At 44.4% G+C, this 16,658-nt stretch overlaps 1 protein-coding gene across 2 annotated transcripts in view; it reads left to right on the top strand.

Annotated features, from left to right (window-relative positions):
* The window catches only part of fmn2b (formin 2b), a 150,307-nt gene that overhangs the window by 127,059 nt on the left and 6,590 nt on the right, over nucleotides 1-16,658 (top strand). For both annotated transcript variants that reach the window (XM_090218029.1, XM_090218030.1), the window contains 3 exons: nucleotides 1,148-1,240; nucleotides 5,231-5,282; nucleotides 5,716-5,865. In XM_090218029.1, the coding sequence (XP_090074155.1) occupies nucleotides 1,148-1,240; nucleotides 5,231-5,282; nucleotides 5,716-5,865 (295 nt within the window). The remainder of the gene's footprint in view (nucleotides 1-1,147; nucleotides 1,241-5,230; nucleotides 5,283-5,715; nucleotides 5,866-16,658) is intronic.

A 16,658-nucleotide genomic window follows, 5' to 3' on the forward strand; every position in this document is an offset into this window, starting at 1 on the left:
ACTTTATTGTTCTTGGGCACAGGGACTATGGTGGTCTGCTTGAAACATGTTGGTATTACAGACTCAGACAGGGAGAGTTTGAAAATGGCAGTGAAGACACTTGCCAGTTGGACGGACGGACAGGTACCGGAGGCTATATACAGGGGGTACAGAGTCAATCTCCTCCCGTAACTCTGACATTAACAGTAATGTACTTCATTAAAAGCTGTGGTTCAGCGCTCAGCGAGTGTCTTATAACACACTGCACTGGTTTCCTCATTCTTAGCCTCGAATCCATCTGGTTGCTAGCCCGATAAGCAGCTTTATTCAGTAAACTAGCTCTCAACTTAACAGTTCCTTTCGGTGTGGGATACTACCCCAACACATAGCATTGAGTGGCTTGTTTTCTATTTTTCAGGAATGCTGCTAACTTCAGCTTCACTTTACAGAGTGAAGTTACCTCAGTTAGCAGCACATTACCCGTCCTGGTAATATGTCTGGCCCTGCGGCCTTGAGTGTTGACTTGTTTAAAGGTCTTACTCACATCGGCTGCGGAGACCGTGATCGCACAGTCTTCTGGAACAGCTAGTGCTCTCATGCATGTTTCAGTGTTACTTGCCTCGAAGTTAGCATAGAAGTTATTTAGCTCCTCTGGTAGGCTCGTGTCACAGGGCAGCTCTCGGCTGTGTCATATTTATCAACGAGTGATAGTTGATCAGGATAGGTTAGTTTTCTCTCTAAGTACAGGGCCTATTTCAGGGATGTTACGGATGTTAGAGAAGCGGGCTGGGTTCATGTGAAACTATAGCTAGGTCATAGGAACATGGGTTTAGCTACACTGAAGATGACCACTGGTCGGGCACTAATCTGTTATGGTCGACATTGTATGTAGCCTAGTGGTTAAAGCGTTGTGCACGTAACCAAATGGTTGCTGGTTTGAATCCCCGAGCTGACAAGGTAAAAATCTGTCGTTCTGCCCCTGAACATGGCAGTTAACCCACCGTTCCTAAGCCGTCATTGTAAATAAGAATTTGTTCTTAACTGACTTGCCTAGTTAAAGGTTAAATATTTACATATCTTCAATGGTGATTTTTCTCTTGAAATCAGTCATTGTATTGCCATTCTGTGGCCATTTTGTAAACAGTTTAGTGTTGTCCTCTCATTCCAGCGTGCAACACAGAGGTGGAGAAGGTGTGTCAAGTGTCATCTGAAGATCACCTGCAGCCCTTCAAGGACAAGATGGAGGAATTCCTCAGCCAAGGTAGGAGAGAACACTACTATGGACACACACACACACACACACACACACATACACTACTATGAACACACGCATACACACACACATACACTACTATGGACACACACATACACTACTATGGACACACACATACACTACTATGGACACACACACACACACACACACACACACACTACTATGGACACACACACACACATACACTACTATGGACACACACACCCACACTACTATGGACACACCCACACACACTACTATGGACACACACATCTTTGTTTTCAGGAATTTTCTGGGCTTTTTGAGGAGTAAAATTGTATTCCCATTCAATGTCCTATTTTCCCCCGAACCCTCAACGAAACACGAACCCTCAACGAAACACGAACCCTCAACGTAACACGAACCCTCAACGTAACCCGAACCCTCAACGTAACCCAAACCCTCAACGTAACCCGAACCCTCAAGCCTAAAATATAATTCTAACATATTCAGGAACCTTGTCAGAACATTCTGGTAAGGTAAGAAACATGTACACACACACACCTCAACCTGATGCCAAGCACTGACACCTCAACCTGATGCCAAGCAGTGTCACCTCAACCTGATGCCAAGCAGTGTCACCTCAACCTGATGCCAAGCAGTGTCACCTCAACCTGATGCCAAGCACTGACACCTCAACCTGATGCCAAGCACTGACACCTCAACCTGATGCCAAGCACTGACACCTCAACCTGATGCCAAGCAGTGTCACCTCAACCTGATGCCAAGCAGTGTCACCTCAACCTGATGCCAAGCAGTGTCACCTCAACCTGATGCCAAGCAGCGACACCTCAACCTGATGCCAAGCAGCGACACCTCAACCTGATGCCAAGCAGCGACACCTCAACCTGATGCCAAGCAGCGACACCTCAACCTGATGCCAAGCAGCGACACCTCAACCTGATGCCAAGCAGCGACACCTCAACCTGATGCCAAGCAGCGACACCTCAACCTGATGCCAAGCAGCGGTTAAGTTCATTAGCTATTTTAGATTGATTCTGTCTTTAGGACTAAAATACCTTTTTAAAGCAAACAATCTCTGCTCTCTGAAAGGCGTGCAGACTGGCAGCTTCTCTCCGTGTGATACTCCGTATGGGTCCTAAAGCCCGCCGTTCTTTACGCTAAACAGACATTCCATCTGAATCAGGAATGAGCCTTTATCGTTGCCTGTTTTATATTTTTGGCCTTGAGCTAGGACATGAGGACTGCCATACCCAACTGACGCCCCTTACTACGCTCAACTGAAAGACTTTCTTTCTGCCAATGATAGGATCGCATTAAATATTCTTCAGAAGCATGCATCCTTGTGACTGGACAAACCCGACGACGAGGAGCTTCATGCCAACTTGAATGTCCATTAGGACGTGGAATTCTTGTCACGCCCCCATTTTAATTTCAATTTTTTTCATGGCATCTCGTTATCATTTATCAGCGGGAAAAATTGTTTGACAAATATTTTGTTATTGTTGACAAAATGAACACTGACGTTTCAATGATGCCAATTTATTAGTCCACTGAGGGAGAGAGAGTTTCATTGTGTAATGATTTTACTGAGTTACAGTTCATATAATCAGTAAATGTAAATTCATTTATGGAATTCACATGACTGGGCAGGGGTGCAGCCATGGGGTGGGCCTGGGAGGGCACAAGCCCACCCACAGGGGAGCTAGGCCCAGCCAATCAGAAATTAGTTTTCCCCAAAAAAGGGTTTATTACAGACATAAATAGTCCCCCTCCCCCCCCAGACAATCCCGCTGATGAGGAAGTCGGATGTGGAGGTACCGGGGCTGGCGAGCTACAAGTGGTCTGCTGCTGTGAGGTCACTTGGACAAACTGCAGATTATGGTGGAGAAACATTGGATTTCTATTGTTATGGTTCAGTGGAGAGATTGATCTGAACTGGTTGTTTAATCTCACCCAGTGGACTTCACATTATTGACTTCTTGATGATCTTCCCCTGAAATGTACTAAGTCCAAATTCCTCACATTCATTACCCCCCCTCCCCCTGTTTTCCTAAGAAAATTATATGGACCCCAGTTGAAAGCAAATCACTGAGCAGTAATTTCACCTATTGAGAGGCATTATAAATCAAAGTGACTCTGGTATCCTGCTTGATTGTCGTGGCAGACTATTCCGGGCTCAGAGCTGTCGTGGTCTGGGTTATCTGGATGTGATTAGCCCGGACCAGTAAGAACCCAGCGCCACTTAAAGGGAAAGCTCCGCCCCGAAAACAATATTTTGGTATTTGATTCATTCGTCCATTGTTGACATCGTCCCAAAATGTTTTGCTTGTCAGCACCCAAGTTTTGAAAATATTTAACTTTCAAAATACAGAAATCATCCCTGTATGATGCATTTTGTTGCATAATTTGCTGCTGCATTTTGAATCATATGAATGATGGATGGTTTCTGTATTTTGGAAGTTACATACCTTCACATGAGTGTAGACAAGCAAAACATTTTGGGACGATGTCAACAATGGACGAATGAAACAAATTCCCAAAGAGTTTTTTGGATGGCGTTTTCCTTTATCACGGTGGATAATGCCTCGTGACCATTGACGTTCCGTCCACCATGAGAGATTTTGGTAACCTTCTATGGCCATTCATCTTTGCCTGTGACCCGTGAGGACCTCGGGGTCTGGGGTGTCGGGCGTTAACCCCTGAGCTGTCTGCCTGGAGATGTCAACGTTTCTGCCACCCCCACTCCCCCCCCCCCCCCCCCCTTCCACCTCTCACGCCGAGAACCTCACTGCTGCAGGCTGCTGTGTCACTCTCCATTCAGCTTCACGGTGGAATCTCTTTTTACCCACAACTGGGATCAATTTGTCAGAGAGCACCCCTGGCACTGACCCCTGATACCCCAGGAAGGTGCAACCCCTAATGCCTCTAATGGAGACCCTACTTCCCCAGATCGCCCACTACCAGAGCCACCGATGCCATGGCTAACTGCACTCTAACGAACAGTTATTCAGGAACATCCAAGGGGGTCGTAGGCTGATGTATGAAAGCACCCACACACTTTACATTGAACTGGGAATCTAAATGGTTGCTTTGTCTTGGTGCAGGTCTCCCTGACTGGGAGGTAGAGGTTGTCTGTCTGACTGGGAGGTAGAGGTGGTCTGTCTGACTGGGAGGCAGAGGTGGTCTGTCTGACTGGGAGGCAGAGGTGGTCTGTCTGACTGGGAGGCAGAGGTGGTCTGTCTGACTGGGAGGCAGAGGTGGTCTGTCTGACTGGGAGGCAGAGGTGGTCTGTCTGACTGGGAGGCAGAGGTGGTCTGTCTGACTGGGAGGCAGAGGTGGTCTGTCTGACTGGGAGGCAGAGGTGGTCTGTCTGACTGGGAGGCAGAGGTGGTCTGTCTGACTGGGAGGCAGAGGTGGTCTGTCTGACTGGGAGGCAGAGGTGGTCTGTCTGACTGGGAGGCAGAGGTGGTCTTGGCGGTGGTCTGTCTGACCTGTAGACCAATTGGATGGTTTTGTGTGGGACCACAGATCTTATTGTTCACTATGTCCATAGGTTCCACCTGAAGACCAATAGGATTGTGTAGTGAGGGGCCACAGAGATCTTATTGTTCACTGTACAGTACCAGTCAAAAGTTTGGACAGACCAAGTCATTCAAGGATTTTAGTTTATTTTTATGATTTTCTTAATTGTAGAATAATACTGAATAACTATGAAATAACACATATGGAATCATGTAGTAACCAAAAAAGTGATAAAACAAATCAAAATATATTTTAGATTCTTTAAAGTAGCCACCCTTTGCCTTGACCACTTTGCACACTCTTGGAATTCTGTCAACTAGTACCCTCATTGAGAGACGAGGCTGTTCTGAGACCTGTCAACTACTAATCAACTACTATCCTGACTGAGAGACAAGGCTGTTCTGACTACTACTGAGAAACGAGCGATCCTACTTACAATAATCACTGTTGTCGTTCATGTTTTCTGTCTTGCAGCTAAATCTGAACTGGAGGTCCAGGAGACGCAGCTCAGTGACACTCACAAGTTGTAAGGAACCGTTTCAATGCAGTCATAACATCTGTACCTACCACTTAAAGATACATTTACGAGATTTACTATACCCACTGGGCAATGGTTGAATCAACGTTGTTGAATCATTGAAATGACGTGGAACCAACGTAGAATCGACGTTGAGTTGATGTCTATGCCCAGTGGGTAGAAATTATTATTATTTTTTTTTTTTTTGTGTGTGTGTTTTCTTCTGAGTTTAAGCAAACAGTGTTGTCATCCAATATAGCAGCATAGTTTGACAGTTTGGAATAAAGTAGAGTTTTTAGCTAGTAAAGCTCTATATTTTGGGAAACCCTATTTAATGAATAAAGTAATTATTTCCACATTTCTACAGTTCTAGAACACATTCTATCTTTGTTTCGTTACCCTCCGTCTGCGTTGGTTGTTCCATAATGGTGTGTTGTTGTAGGTTCCTGGAGTTGACGGTGTTCTACCAGGTGAAGGCTAAGATGGGTGAGAAGGAGGTTTCCCCCCACACCTTCTTCTCCGTGTGGCACGACTTCTCCTCCGACTTTAAAGACCTGTGGAAGAAGGAGAACAAGATGATCCTACAGGAAAGGTACCAACCAGTCGTGTGTTTTTTTTAAACAACCAGATGTTTTAAATCAGATGAGTTGTGTTATGTTTTACCAGATGTTTATGTTCAGCTAACTGAATGGAAGACTGTGCTTTGTCTCACTGAAACTCATTGAGACCGGTTGGTTACTTTCCAGGAATCAGAAATGCATCAGGATTGACTTGTTGGATACATGATGTTCTCCTCTGTTTTTAAAGAAGGAATGTTACAGATAAATGTGTTTTCCCCAGGGCTTTATGGGCTTTATAGGGCTTTATAGGGCTTTATGGGGCTTTATGGGCTTTATATGGCTTTATGGGCTTTATGGGCTTTATGGGGCTTTATAGGGCTTTATAGGGCTTTATGGGCTTTATAGGGCGTGATAGGGCGTGATAGGGCGTGATAGGGCGTGATAGGGCGTGACAGGGCGTGATAGGGCTTAACAGGGCGTGATAGGGCTTAACAGGGCGTTATAGGGCGTGATAGGGCTTTACAGGGCGCGATAGGGCTTAACAGGGCGTGATAGGGCTTAACAGGGCGTGATAGGGCTTAACAGGGCGTTATAGGGCGTGATAGGGCTTAACAGGGCGTTATAGGGCGTGATAGGGCTTAACAGGGCGTTATAGGGCTTAACAGGGCGTTATAGGGCGTGATAGGGCTTAACAGGGCGTTATAGGGCGTGATAGGGCTTAACAGGGCGTGATAGGGCTTAACAGGGCGTTATAGGGCGTGATAGGGCTTAACAGGGCGCGATAGGGCTTAACAGGGCGCGATAGGGCTTAACAGGGCGCGATAGGGCTTAACAGGGCGTTATAGGGCGTGACAGGGCGTGATAGGGCTTAACAGGGCGTGATAGGGCTTAACAGGGCGTTATAGGGCGTTATAGGGCGTGACAGGGCGTGATAGGGCTTAACAGGGCGTGATAGGGCTTAACAGGGCGTTATAGGGCGTGATAGGGCTTTATACTGTTTGCACTTGAAGTGTATTTATCTTCTGAGGTTGATTTCTACTCTGTCATCACTGCTGACCTTTCTACCAGCTTGACTCTGCTAGGTCTTCAGTGTAGAGAATCATTGTACCATCTAAACCGCTGTGAATTAAATATATTTTTCATAACAAAAATATTGTATTTTCAGCTGTTTGAAGCTGGTGTTACAAAACCGAAAGTCGGACGCAAAAATACGTCTTTTTTGAAGCATAGAAATAGAGCAGATCTACCCGCTTCTTAGACTTGTTTTCAATGACAACGACAGATCTATAACATACACATCTTTGTGAATTTGTTTGGGTCGCCCAAAAAGTAACACATAGCAGCTTTAAGTTACCACACATGCTTTTCCAGCGATCTTAGGGACAGTATTAGGAGGAATTGTTTTATATTAGTCAGTGGTCTAACAGACAGTATTAGGAGGAATTGTTTTCTATTAGTCAGTGGTCTAACAGACAGTATTAGGAGGAATTGTTTTATATTAGTCAGTGGTCTAACAGACAGTATTAGGAGGAATTGTTTTATATTAGTCAGTGGTCTAACAGACAGTATTAGGAGGAATTGTTTTATATTAGTCAGTGGTCTAACATACAGTATTAGGAGGAATTGTTTTATATTAGTCAGTGGTCTAACAGAGAGTATTAGGAGGAATTGTTTTATATTAGTCAGTGGTCTAACAGACAGTATTAGGAGGAATTGTTTTATATTAGTCAGTGGTCTAACAGACAGTATTAGGAGGAATTGTTTTATATTAGTCAGTGGTCTAACAGACAGTATTAGGAGGAATTGTTTTATATTAGTCAGTGGTCTAACAGACAGTATTAGGAGGAATTGTTTTATATTAGTCAGTGGTCTAACATACAGTATTAGGAGGAATTGTTTTATATTAGTCAGTGGTCTAACAGACAGTATTAGGAGGAATTGTTTTATATTAGTCAGTGGTCTAACAGACAGTATTAGGAGGAATTGTTTTATATTAGTCAGTGGTCTAACAGACAGTATTAGGAGGAATTGTTTTATATTAGTCAGTGGTCTAACAGACAGTATTAGTAGGTATTGTTTTATATTAGTCAGTGGTCTAACAGACAGGAGGTATTGTTTTATATTAGTCAGTGGTCTAACAGACAGGAGGTATTGTTTTATATTAGTCAGTGGTCTAACAGACAGGAGGTATTGTTTTATATTAGTCAGTGGTCTAACAGACAGTATTAGGAGGAATTGTTTTATATTAGTCAGTGGTCTAACATACAGTATTAGGAGGAATTGTTTTATATTAGTCAGTGGTCTAACAGACAGTATTAGGAGGAATTGTTTTATATTAGTCAGTGGTCTAACAGACAGTATTAGGAGGAATTGTTTTATATTAGTCAGTGGTCTAACAGACAGTATTAGGAGGAATTGGTTTATATTAGTCAGTGGTCTAACAGACAGTATTAGTAGGTATTGTTTTATATTAGTCAGTGGTCTAACAGACAGGATGTATTGTTTTATATTAGTCAGTGGTCTAACAGACAGGATGTATTGTTTTATATTAGTCAGTGGTCTAACAGACAGTATTAGGAGGAATTGTTTTATATTAGTCAGTGGTCTAACATACAGTATTAGGAGGAATTGTTTTATATTAGTCAGTGGTCTAACAGACAGTATTAGGAGGAATTGTTTTATATTAGTCAGTGGTCTAACAGACAGGATGTATTGTTTTATATTAGTCAGTGGTCTAACAGACAGTATTAGGAGGAATTGTTTTATATTAGTCAGTGGTCTAACAGACAGTATTAGGAGGAATTGTTTTATATTAGTCAGTGGTCTAACAGACAGGAGGAATTGTTTTATATTAGTCAGTGGTCTAACAGACAGTATTAGGAGGAATTGATTTATATTAGTCAGTGGTCTAACAGACAGTATTAGGAGGAATTGTTTTATATTAGTCAGTGGTCTAACAGACCGGAGGAATTGTTTTATATTAGTCAGTGGTCTAACAGGCAGTATTAGGAGGAATTGTTTTATATTAGTCATCTAACAGAGACAGTATTACTCTTGCGGTGGTCTTGCGGTGGTCTTGGTGTGTGTGTCGTATTCTGTTCCATTAGTATTCCATCACTGTTGTTACCCCCATGTTTGAATCGTGATCTCCCATAACGTTCCCCATATGTTTAATATCAGATCATATCTGTCTCCATTAAAACACGTTCAAAAAGCAGGCAAACCTGTCACTGAACCACATCAGTGAATATGTATTCATCCCCAATATTAAAAAGACTGCTAAGGATTTGTCCCAAATGGCACCCTATTCCCTATATTGTGCACTACTTTTGACCAAGTATCCTTAGGGAGTAGGGTGCCGTTTGGGACATAGACTAGACTGGTCCGGTTAGCTTCCAGTTGTCCGATGAGGTTTCCTGATAATACAGAGTCAACAAAGTAGAAATGAGCCCCTGACCCCGGGGAAGAGATGAGGGTTACTGTTTGTTATACATTACAAACCCCCAACCACTAAAGGACCAGGGATCACACACATCAACACACATCTTGCTTCTCTCTGTCTGGATCTGGTACGATAATGTCTAGTTTCTCTCTGTCTGGATCTGGTCTAGTTTCTCTCTGTCTGGATCTGGTCTAGTTTCTCTCTGTCTGGATCTGGTCTAGTTTCTCTGTCTGGATCTGGTACGATAATGTCTAGTTTCTCTCTGTCTGGATCTGGTATGATAATGTCTAGTTTCTCTCTGTCTGGATCTGGTTCGATGATGTCTAGGTTCTCTGTCTGGATCTGGTACGATAATGTCTAGTTTCTCTGTCTGGATCTGGTACGATAATGTCTAGTCTCTCTGTCTGGATCTGGTATGATAATGTCTGGATCTGGTTATTATAATGTCTAGTTTCTCTGTCTGGATCTGGTACAATAATGTCTAGTTTCTCTCTGTCTGGATTGATAATGTCTGGGTTTCTCTCTGTCTGGATTGATAATGTCTGGGTTTCTCTCTGTCTGGGTCTGGTACGATAATGTATAGTTTCTCTGTCTGGATCGGGTACGATAATGTCTAGTTTCTCTGTCTGGATCGGGTACGATAATGTCTAGGCTCTGTCTGGATCGGGTACGATTATGTCTAGTCTCTGTCTGGATCTGGTATGATAATGTCTAGTCTCTCTGTCTGGATCTGGTATGATAATGTCTAGTTTCTCTGTCTGGATCTGGTACGATAATGTCTAGTTTCAGGTTACTCTGAATGCATAGAGAACGTCCCTGCACTGCTCGGCAGTACAAGAGGGTGTGTGTGTGTGTGTGTGTGTGACACCGCGGTGCCCTGTGAGAGTCGTACAGATGTTGGTCATGGTTTCAGGGCATTAACCTGGAGGAGAGGAGGGAAGTGGTTTGTAAAGAAAACATCAGGAGTCTCATCATCATCTTGTTCCCATTGGGTTGTAAGGTTTGTTCAGGCAAAGTAACAGTTTGTTTTCCCACAATCAGAGGGCACTTTAGACCCCTGTACTGTATTCTGATAGGTAACACTTTAGACCCCTGTACTGCATTCTGATAGGTAACACTTCTGACCCCTATTCTGCATTCTGATAGGTAACACTTCTGACCCCTGTACTGCATTCTGATAGGTAACACTTCTGACCCCTATTCTGCATTCTGATAGGTAACACTTCTGACCCCTGTACTGCATTCTGATAGGTAACACTTTAGACCCCTGTTCTGCATTCTGATAGGTAACACTTCTGACCCCTGTACTGCATTCTGATAGGTAACACTTCTGACCCCTATTCTGCATTCTGATAGGTAACACTTTAGACCCCTATTCTGCATTCTGATAGGTAACACTTCTGACCCCTGTACTGCATTCTGATAGGTAACACTTCTGACCCCTATTCTGCATTCTGATAGGTAACACTTCTGACCCCTGTACTGCATTCTGATAGGTAACACTTTAGACCCCTATTCTGCATTCTGATAGGTAACACTTCTGACCCCTGTACTGCATTCTGATAGGTAACACTTCTGACCCCTATTCTGTATTCTGATAGGTAACACTTCTGACCCCTATTCTGCATTCTGATAGGTAACACTTCTGACCCCTGTACTGCATTCGGATAGGTAACACTTTAGACCCCTATTCTGCATTCTGATAGGTAACACTTCTGTCCCCTGTACTGCATTCTGATAGGTAACACTTTAGACTCCTATTCTGTATTCTGATAGGTAACACTTCTGACCCCTGTACTGCATTCTAATAGGTAACACTTCTGACCCCTGTACTGCATTCTGATAGGTAACACTTCTGACCCCTGTACTGCATTCTGATAGGTAACACTTCTGACCCCTATTCTGCATTCTGATAGGTAACACTTCTGACCCCTGTACTGCATTCTGATAGGTAACACTTTAGACCCCTATTCTGCATTCTGATAGGTAACACTTCTGACCCCTGTACTGCATTCTGATAGGTAACACTTCTGACCCCTATTCTGCATTCTGATAGGTAACACTTCTGACCCCTATTCTGCATTCTGATAGGTAACACTTTAGACCCCTATTCTGCATTCTGATAGGTAACACTTCTGACCCCTGTACTGCATTCTGATAGGTAACACTTCTGACCCCTCTTCTGCATTCTGATAGGTAACACTTCTGACCCCTGTACTGCATTCTGATAGGTAACACTTTAGACCCCTATTCTGCATTCTGATAGGTAACACTTCTGACCCCTGTACTGCATTCTGATAGGTAACACTTCTGACCCCTATTCTGTATTCTGATAGGTAACACTTCTGACCCCTATTCTGATAGGTAACGCTTCTGACCCCTGTACTGCATTCTGATAGGTAACACTTTAGACCCCTATTCTGCATTCTGATAGGTAACACTTCTGACCCCTGTACTGCATTCTGATAGGTAACACTTTAGACCCCTATTCTGCATTCTGATAGGTAACACTTCTGACCCCTGTACTGCATTCTAATAGGTAACACTTCTGACCCCTATTCTGCATTCTGATAGGTAACACTTCTGACCCCTGTACTGCATTCTGATAGGTAACACTTCTGAGCCCTGTACTGCATTCTGATAGGTAACACTTTAGACCCCTGTACTGCATTCTGATGGGTAACACTTCTGACCCCTATTCTGCATTCTGATAGGTAACACTTCTGACCCCTGTACTGCATTCTGATAGGTGACACTTCTGACCCCTGTACTGCATTCTGATAGGTAACACTACTGACCCCTATTCTGCATTCTGATAGGTAACACTTCTGACCCCTGTACTGCATTCTAATAGGTAACACTTCTGACCCCTGTACTGCATTCTGATAGGTAACACTTCTGACCCCTGTACTGCATTCTGATAGGTAACACTTCTGGCCCCTGTACTGCATTCTGATAGGTAACACTTCTGACCCCTGTACTGCATTCTGATAGGTAACACTTCTGACCCCTGTACTGCATTCTAATAGGTAACACTTCTGACCCCTGTACTGCATTCTGATAGGTAAACACTTCTGACCCCTGTACTGCATTCTAATAGGTAACACTTCTGACGCCTGTACTGCATTCTGATAGGTAACACTTCTGACCCCTGTACTGCATTCTGATAGGTAACACTTCTGACCCCTGTACTGCATTCTGATAGGTAACACTTCTGACCCCTATTCTGCATTCTGATAGGTAACACTTCTGACCCCTGTACTGCATTCTGATAGGTAACACTTCTGACCCCTGTACTGCATTCTGATAGGTGACACTTCTGACCCCTGTACTGCATTCTGATAGGTAACACTTCTGACCCCTGTACTGCATTCTGATAGGTAACACTTCTGAGCCCTGTACTGCATTCTGATAGGTAACACTTCTGACCCCTGTACTGCATTCTGATAGGTAACACTTCTGAGCCCTGTACTGCATTCTGATAGGTAACACTTCTGACCCCTGTACTGCATTCTGATAGGTAACACTTCTGAGCACTGTACTGCATTCTGATAGGTAACACTTCTGACCCCTGTACTGCATTCTGATAGGTAACACTTTCGACCCCTATTCTGCATTCTAATAGGTAACACTTCTGACCCTTATTCTGCATTCTAATAGGTAACACTTCTGACCCCTGTACTGCATTCTGATAGGTAACACTTCTGACCCCTGTACTGCATTCTGATAGGTGACACTTCTGACCCCTGTACTGCATTCTGATAGGTAACACTTCTGACCCCTGTACTGCATTCTGATAGGTAACACTTCTGACCCCTGTACTGCATTCTAATAGGTAACACTTCTGACTCCTGTACTGCATTAACCAGAGGCTGTCCTCTGCATTCATTGACTCATCGTGGACGACTGTGTGATTTCTCTCTCCGTGGCCGACGTGTGTAAGACTCGTAAGGCCGCTGGGCCAGACAGAATACCAGGGGTCGTTTTTCAGAGCGTGTGCAGACCAGCTGGAAAGTGTCTTCGCTGACATTTTCAACATCTCCTTGTCGGAGTCTGTAATCCCAACATGTTTCAAAGCAGACCACAATTTTCTCTGTTCCAAAGAACTCCAAGACAACCTGCTTAAATGACTGTCGTCCTGCAGCGCCCACATCTGTCACCGTGAAATGCTTTGAATGTCCTGTCACACATCAACACCATCATCCCAGTCATGTAATAAACTTGACAGTACGTTTGTTTATATGTAACTCTGTGTTGTTTTGTCGCACTGCTTTGCTTTATCTTGGCCAGGTCGCAGTTGTAAATGAGAACTTGTTCTCAACTGGCCTACCTGGTTAAATTAAGGTGAAATAAAATCCTAAATAGTGTATCTCTGGCCCTTCCTCTGTTTGGCCTTATTTCCAATATATGAAATAAGATTTTCAACAACAACAAAAAAGAATGTTACCAAAACTGTACGAAATTATCCTAAATATAAACCATCAAGTTGGTGAATCCCATTGGTGTTTATTAAGAGGGATGAATGTTATTTTCCACACTTCTTTGCCGACGACTAACTAGACCGGATCCAGACAGAGATCTTTGCTGACGTCTAACTAGACCGGATCCAGACAGATCTTTGCCGACGTCTAACTAGACCGGATCCAGACAGATCTTTGCCGACATCTAACTAGACCGGATCCAGACAGATCTTTGCCGATGTCTAACTAGACCGGATCCAGACAGATCTTTGCCGACGTCTAACTAGACCGGATCCAGACAGATCTTTGCCGACGTCTAACTAGACCGGATCCAGACAGATCTTTGCCGACGTCTAACTAGACCGGATCCAGACAGATCTTTGCCGACGTCTAACTAGACCGGATCCAGACAGATCTTTCCCGACGTCTAACTAGACCGGATCCAGACAGATCTTTGCCGACGTCTAACTAGACCGGATCCAGACAGATCTTTGCCGACGTCTAACTAGACCAGATCCAGACAGATCTTTGCTGACGTCTAACTAGACCGGATCCAGACAGAGATCTTTGCCGACGTCTAACTAGACCGGATCCAGACAGAGATCTTTGCTGATGTCGGTGTGTTTGGTTGTTTTGGCGTTAGACTGGCGGCAGTCGGGACATGTTCTAGTTGGACGAGGTGCAGAGTTCATTAATTAAGAAATTCATTAAGAAATCGAAATGTTCATTTACATATTTTCATTAATTATGCGCTTTTCTCTTGAATCATATTGGTTTATCTAGTACAAACTCATGAACAATATGGACACAGATTATTATTTGTTTTTAAAAGGAAAACTTTATGAAAACATTCGTTTGTTATTGAAATAGAACTTAATTAAGAAAGATGTGATTGTCACAGATTTTCTGTCAATTACAAAAATGACTGAAGATTGTGGTAACTTTGGTAAACTACTGGTAGTTTTGCAACCCAATGCCTGGTACATAAAACCCCTGACCTTCAGACCTCAGAAGGACATGTGTAGGTTAGGAAGGTTTCTCCCAGGGGACAGAATGACCTGTCTAGGTTTGGAAGGTTTCTCCCAGGGGACAGAATGACCTGTCTAGGTTAGGAAGGTTTCTCCCAGGGGACAGAATGACCTGTCTAGGTTAGTAAGGTTTCTCCCCTTCGGGGACAGAATGACATGTCTAGGTTAGGAAGGTTTCTCCCAGGGGACAGAATGACCTGTCTAGGTTAGGAAGGTTTCTCCCAGGGGACAGAATGACCTGTCTAGGTTAGGAAGGTTTCTCCCCTTCGGGGACAGAATGACCTGTCTAGGTTAGGAAGGTTTCTCCCCTTCGGGGACAGAATGACCTGTCTAGGTTAGGAAGGTTTCTCCCCTTCGGGGACAGAATGACCTGTCTAGGTTAGGAAGGTTTCTCCCAGGGGACAGAATGACCTGTCTAGGTTAGGAAGGTTTCTCCCAGGGGACAGAATGACCTGTCTAGGTTAGGAAGGTTTCTCCCCTTCGAGGACAGAATGACATGTCTAGGTTAGGAAGGTTTCTCCCAGGGGACATAATGACATGTCTAGGTTAGGAAGGTTTCTCCCAGGGGACAGAATGACATGTCTAGGTTAGGAAGGTTTCTCCCCTTCGGGGACTGATTGACATGTCTAGGTTAGGAAGGTTTCTCCCAGGGGACATAATGACATGTCTAGGTTAGGAAGGTTTCTCCCAAGGGACATAATGACATGTCTAGGTTAGGAAGGTTTCTCCCAGGGGACAGATTAACATGTCTAGGTTAGGAAGGTTTCTCCCAGGGGACAGATTAACATGTCTAGGTTAGGAAGGTTTCTCCCAAGGGACATAGTGACATGTCTAGGTTAGGAAGGTTTCTCCCAGGGGACAGATTGCCATGTCTAGGTTAGGGAGGTTTCTCCCGGTGGACAGATTGACATGTCTAGGTTAGGAAGGTTTCTCCCAGGGGACAGATTGACATGTCTAGGTTAGGAAGGTTTCTCCCAAGGGACAGAATGACATGTCTAGGTTAGGAAGGTTTCTCCCAGGGGACAGAATGACATGTCTAGGTTAGGAAGGTTTCTCCCCTTCGGGGACTGATTGACATGTCTAGGTTAGGAAGGTTTCTCCCAGGGGACATAATGACATGTCTAGGTTAGGAAGGTTTCTCCCAGGGGACAGAATGACATGTCTCGGTATATGAATATTCGCCCTGTTCCACACTCTATTTCAGGGTTTATATTAATATTTGTTCAGCCTCTTGGCATATATTCTGGATATATCAGATCAGTTATCATTTATCACCCTGAATACATAAACACCAACACACACACTCATCCCTGATCACTACTGTCCTCTGGTGTGGCAGCCAGCTCTCATAAAGCAGACAGTGTGTCAAGAAGAGTCTCATTACAACAACACATTCCCATTTATGGTCCTGGAGACAATCACTGGTTCTGTTGACGGTTTGGAGGTTAAGGAAATTAGACATGAAATGCACTGCATTCTTTCCTCTCCCCCTCTGCCCCCCTCCTTTCGTCTCCCCTTCCTCTCTCCTCTACCTCTCCCCTTCCTCTCTCCTCTACCCTTCCCCTACCTCTCCTCTACCCTTCCCCTACCCCTCCTCTCTCCTTCCCCTACCCCTCCTCTCTCCTTCCCCTACCCCTCCTCTCTCCTTCCCCTACCCCTCCTCTCTCCTTCCCCTACCCCTCCTCTCTCCTTCCCCTACCCCTCCTCTCTCCTTCCCCTCCCCTCCTCTCTCCTTCCCCTACCCCTCCTCTCTCCTTCCCCTACCCCTCCTCTCTCCTTCCCCTCCCCCCCTCTCTCCTTCCCCTCCCCTCCTCTCTCCTTCCCCTCCCCTCCTCTCTCCTTCCCCTCCCCTTCTCTCTCCTTCCCCTCCCCTCCTCTCTCTCTCCTTCCCCTCC

This window comes from Oncorhynchus mykiss, chromosome 23 (assembly GCF_057628025.1).
Source record: "Oncorhynchus mykiss isolate SJ-2025 chromosome 23, ASM5762802v1, whole genome shotgun sequence".
Classification (NCBI taxonomy): domain Eukaryota; kingdom Metazoa; phylum Chordata; class Actinopteri; order Salmoniformes; family Salmonidae; genus Oncorhynchus; species Oncorhynchus mykiss.